This window comes from Orycteropus afer, unplaced genomic scaffold (genome assembly GCF_000298275.1).
Source record: "Orycteropus afer afer isolate SDZICR_OR568_19922 unplaced genomic scaffold, OryAfe1.0 scaffold00466, whole genome shotgun sequence".
NCBI classification, from domain to species: Eukaryota; Metazoa; Chordata; class Mammalia; order Tubulidentata; family Orycteropodidae; genus Orycteropus; species Orycteropus afer.
In genome coordinates this window covers 1,141,302-1,144,441 of record NW_006922053.1, presented here as the reverse complement: position 1 = coordinate 1,144,441, position 3,140 = coordinate 1,141,302, and the positions used below count along the sequence as shown (strand labels likewise).

The 3,140-nt window shown below is 58.2% G+C and overlaps 1 protein-coding gene across 1 annotated transcript; it reads right to left on the bottom strand.

The window, feature by feature from the left end:
* On the bottom strand, positions 1-1,932 carry ATP5F1D (ATP synthase F1 subunit delta). Its single transcript, XM_007954559.1, has 4 exons — positions 1,792-1,932; positions 894-1,047; positions 212-300; positions 1-123 (listed from the first exon to the last, which is right to left on the bottom strand). Exons 1-4 carry the CDS (start codon positions 1,930-1,932, stop codon positions 1-3), a joined length of 507 nt encoding a protein of 168 aa, XP_007952750.1.
* Positions 1,933-3,140: the final 1,208 nt, after the last annotated feature.

The following is a 3,140-nucleotide window of genomic DNA, read 5'->3' as shown; positions in this document are numbered from 1 at the left end:
CTACTCCAGGGCTTTCACCAGGGCCTCGCCGGCCTCGATGCGGATCTGGATCTCGGCCCTCTGGGCTTCGTCCGCCACCCCTGACAGCTCTGACTGCGCCTTCTCCAAGTTTGCCTTGGCTGCCTACAGAGTGGGGAGAGGAGGTGAGTGAAGGCGAGAGTGGGAGGCAGTGCCTGCCCCTGCCTGCCTTAGGTTCTCACCCAACACTCACCCCCAGGTCCAGCATGTCCAAGGTCACGGCCTCCTCGGCCAGTAACTGCACGGAGGAGTCAGCGTTCACTGTGACCGAGCCGCTGCTCACTGTGGGGAGTGTAGAAGGGAGCCCGTGAGACACCAGGGTTCAGTGTCCCCGTCAGCATGGCTGACCCCAGAACCCCATGCTGAACAGCAGCTATGAGATTCTGGTACACCATGTCTCCAAATACTCTTTAACAGCCCTGGCCTGGGGTGGTTCCCACAGAACTGGACTCAAGATCAGGAGTCACGAGAGAGAAACAGCAAAGACACTCAGAAAGAGGACACAGCATAGAAGAGGCAAAACCCAGGAACCAGCACTGGCGCATTGGACAGGACCTTCCAGTCCACCAGCCGAGGTGCTAGGTGGAGCTGGGTTCACATCCCACCTCCCTGACTGCAGAGGCAAACGGCACTGGTTTCCCCACACACGTAGGAATTTCCTCCTTTAAAGGCTCCGTCCCTTCCCACCTGGGTTTTACTCCTCCCAGCACCCATCAGCTGACCCACCACTGCCAGCTGGAAATCGGCAAGTGTAGGGTTGTGTCTGCTTTGTCCCCTGCCGTGTGCCCACTGGTGCCCAGATCAGCACCTGAGCCGTGCAGGCCAACCCCACTTCACCGGGAGGGGGACTGGGGTGCCCAGCTCCCCCACCTCACCAAAGTACTTGGTGCTGGTGCCATCCTCAGCATGGACGACGACCAGCCCCGGCCGCAAGACCTGCAGTGTGGGTACATGGGCTGCCAGGATGCCGAAAGATCCCGTCTGGGTGGGCACATCCACCTGGCGAACATGGGCACCGTTGAAGAACACCTGGGGAGAATGGAGAGAAGGGCATGGGGCGTGGGGCGCTGCCGGCCAGCCCTGCACCACCCAGCCTCAAGCCTGTCAAGCTCTGAAATGGGCAGGACTGAATGCTGATGGGGGACATCGACGTGGCCCAGCGTTGGGACCCCATAACTCCCTCAACACTGGTGCTGGGGCAGGGCCCCCAACCTCTCCGTTAACCTACAAAACTGGACTGGTGGGGTCATCGCGGTCCTTCCACGAGGGACTGGCACAACGGTACAGTGAGAGCAAGCCAGCCCACGAGAGGCGGTCACACAGTAGGCATTAACCTTGACCCAGGGCTTAGCGGTCTTGGACTCTGGACCACAAAGGAAGGGCCAACGGTGCACAGCTGGGGTGCGGCGACCAGGAAAAGGGATGGGAGAAGTCAGATTCAGAACCACACCACAGGGGCGTGGACGGCTCGGGTCCAGGGTCCATCCAGAAGGGGTCCTCGGATTACAGAACACAGAGGCCGAGAGTGCAGAGCCAGGCTCTGCAGCTGAGGAAAGGGGTGCGGGGGCTGGGCTTCGGGACCACAGACCGATGGCGCGGGTCTGGAGGTGCGGAAGCGGGCGAGGGTCCAGAGACCCAGGAATTAGGGAGGCTTGGACTGCGAGTCACCAGAGGGATGCGAGGTCCTGGCCGGGGTGCAGAAGGTCGGGGTCCAGCGAACGGGGCGTTGGAGGATTCAAACTCCAGACCGCCCAAAGCGGCGAGGGTCCGAACCTGCGTGGGTGAGGCGAAGGTGAAGGACATCTGCCCAGGACCAGCGGCTGGGGCCGGGGCGGCGGCGGCCTCGGCGTAGTAGCGGGCCTGGCGCACGAGTCGGCCGAGGCCAGGCCTGCGGAGCAGCGCGGCGGGTAGCATGGCGGCGGCGCGAGGCGGAGAATGCTGGTTGCGCCGGACGGACTCCGGCCGAGCGCAGGCGGCCTGGAGGGCGAGGAGGACGGCGCGCGAAGACGTCTGGGAGAAGCAGTCAGAGCTACAGCGCAGGCGCGCGAACCACGACTCCCAGCGGGCCGCGTTACGTCGACGCTGCGGCGCGTAGGGTATGCTGTCCGTTGTAGTTTTCCTTCCGATCCTGGCAAGGACGCATCCTCGGTCAGCCGGCGTGAACTCCCAGCCCGTGGGAGCGTGTCACAGGCAGACAGACGGCTCTATTTAGGGGACAGCGGGGAGCCTGCGTTAATTTGGTTCATGATGTTTGGAGTGCTCATGGGATGTGAAAAACTTAATTCTCGTTGTTGTTGTTGTTAGGTGCCGTGGAGTCGTTTCCGACTCATAGCGACCCCATGCACAGCAGAACGAAACACTGCCCGATCCCGCGCCAGCTCCATGATCTCTGCTATAGTTGAGCCCATCATCATAGCCACCGTGTCAATCCATCTCATAGAATCCAGATTTCTGGGGTCCATGGAACTGGGATGACCCACTCAGGCCACTGCCCTTAGATATCCTTCTGAACTTTGAGCCCTGAGAAAACTGGTTTCCTAAAGTCACCTTTTTGGCAAACAATGGCCAGTAAGTAGCTTAGTAAGACCATTTTACCTTAGGCATTGTGTTATTTTGACTAACTCCCTACATGCAGTCAGTTTCAAGGACGGAAATTTCAAGGTCAGACTAGAACCTATGTTGTTGTTATTTGCGGTGGAGTCTGACCTGACTTATAGAGACCCCTCCTTGGGTTTCTGAGGTGGTATCTCTACGGAAGTAGATTGCCCAACCTTCCTTCCAAGGAGTGGCTGGTGGGTTAGCAGTCAAGTGCCTTAGGCACTAGGCCACCAGACCTCCTAGAACTTGTGCTTTAGGGTAAGTTATTACATAAACACACTGTTCTGGCATCGTATCCATGATAATGTAAATACAAGGCTAATCTTTGGGATTTTTGACTCCATAGTTGAAAAGGTACCCCAATTTGTAAGTCGGATGTTAAATAAATCTCAGTTTCTATTATTGGCTAATACGATTTTTGTTCTGACAGATGCCAGGGGCTGGAGGGACATCAGGGATATATCAGGGTGGGGTGCTTAACACAGACACTCAACAAATGAGGGACTCTTACAGCGTGTGACGAG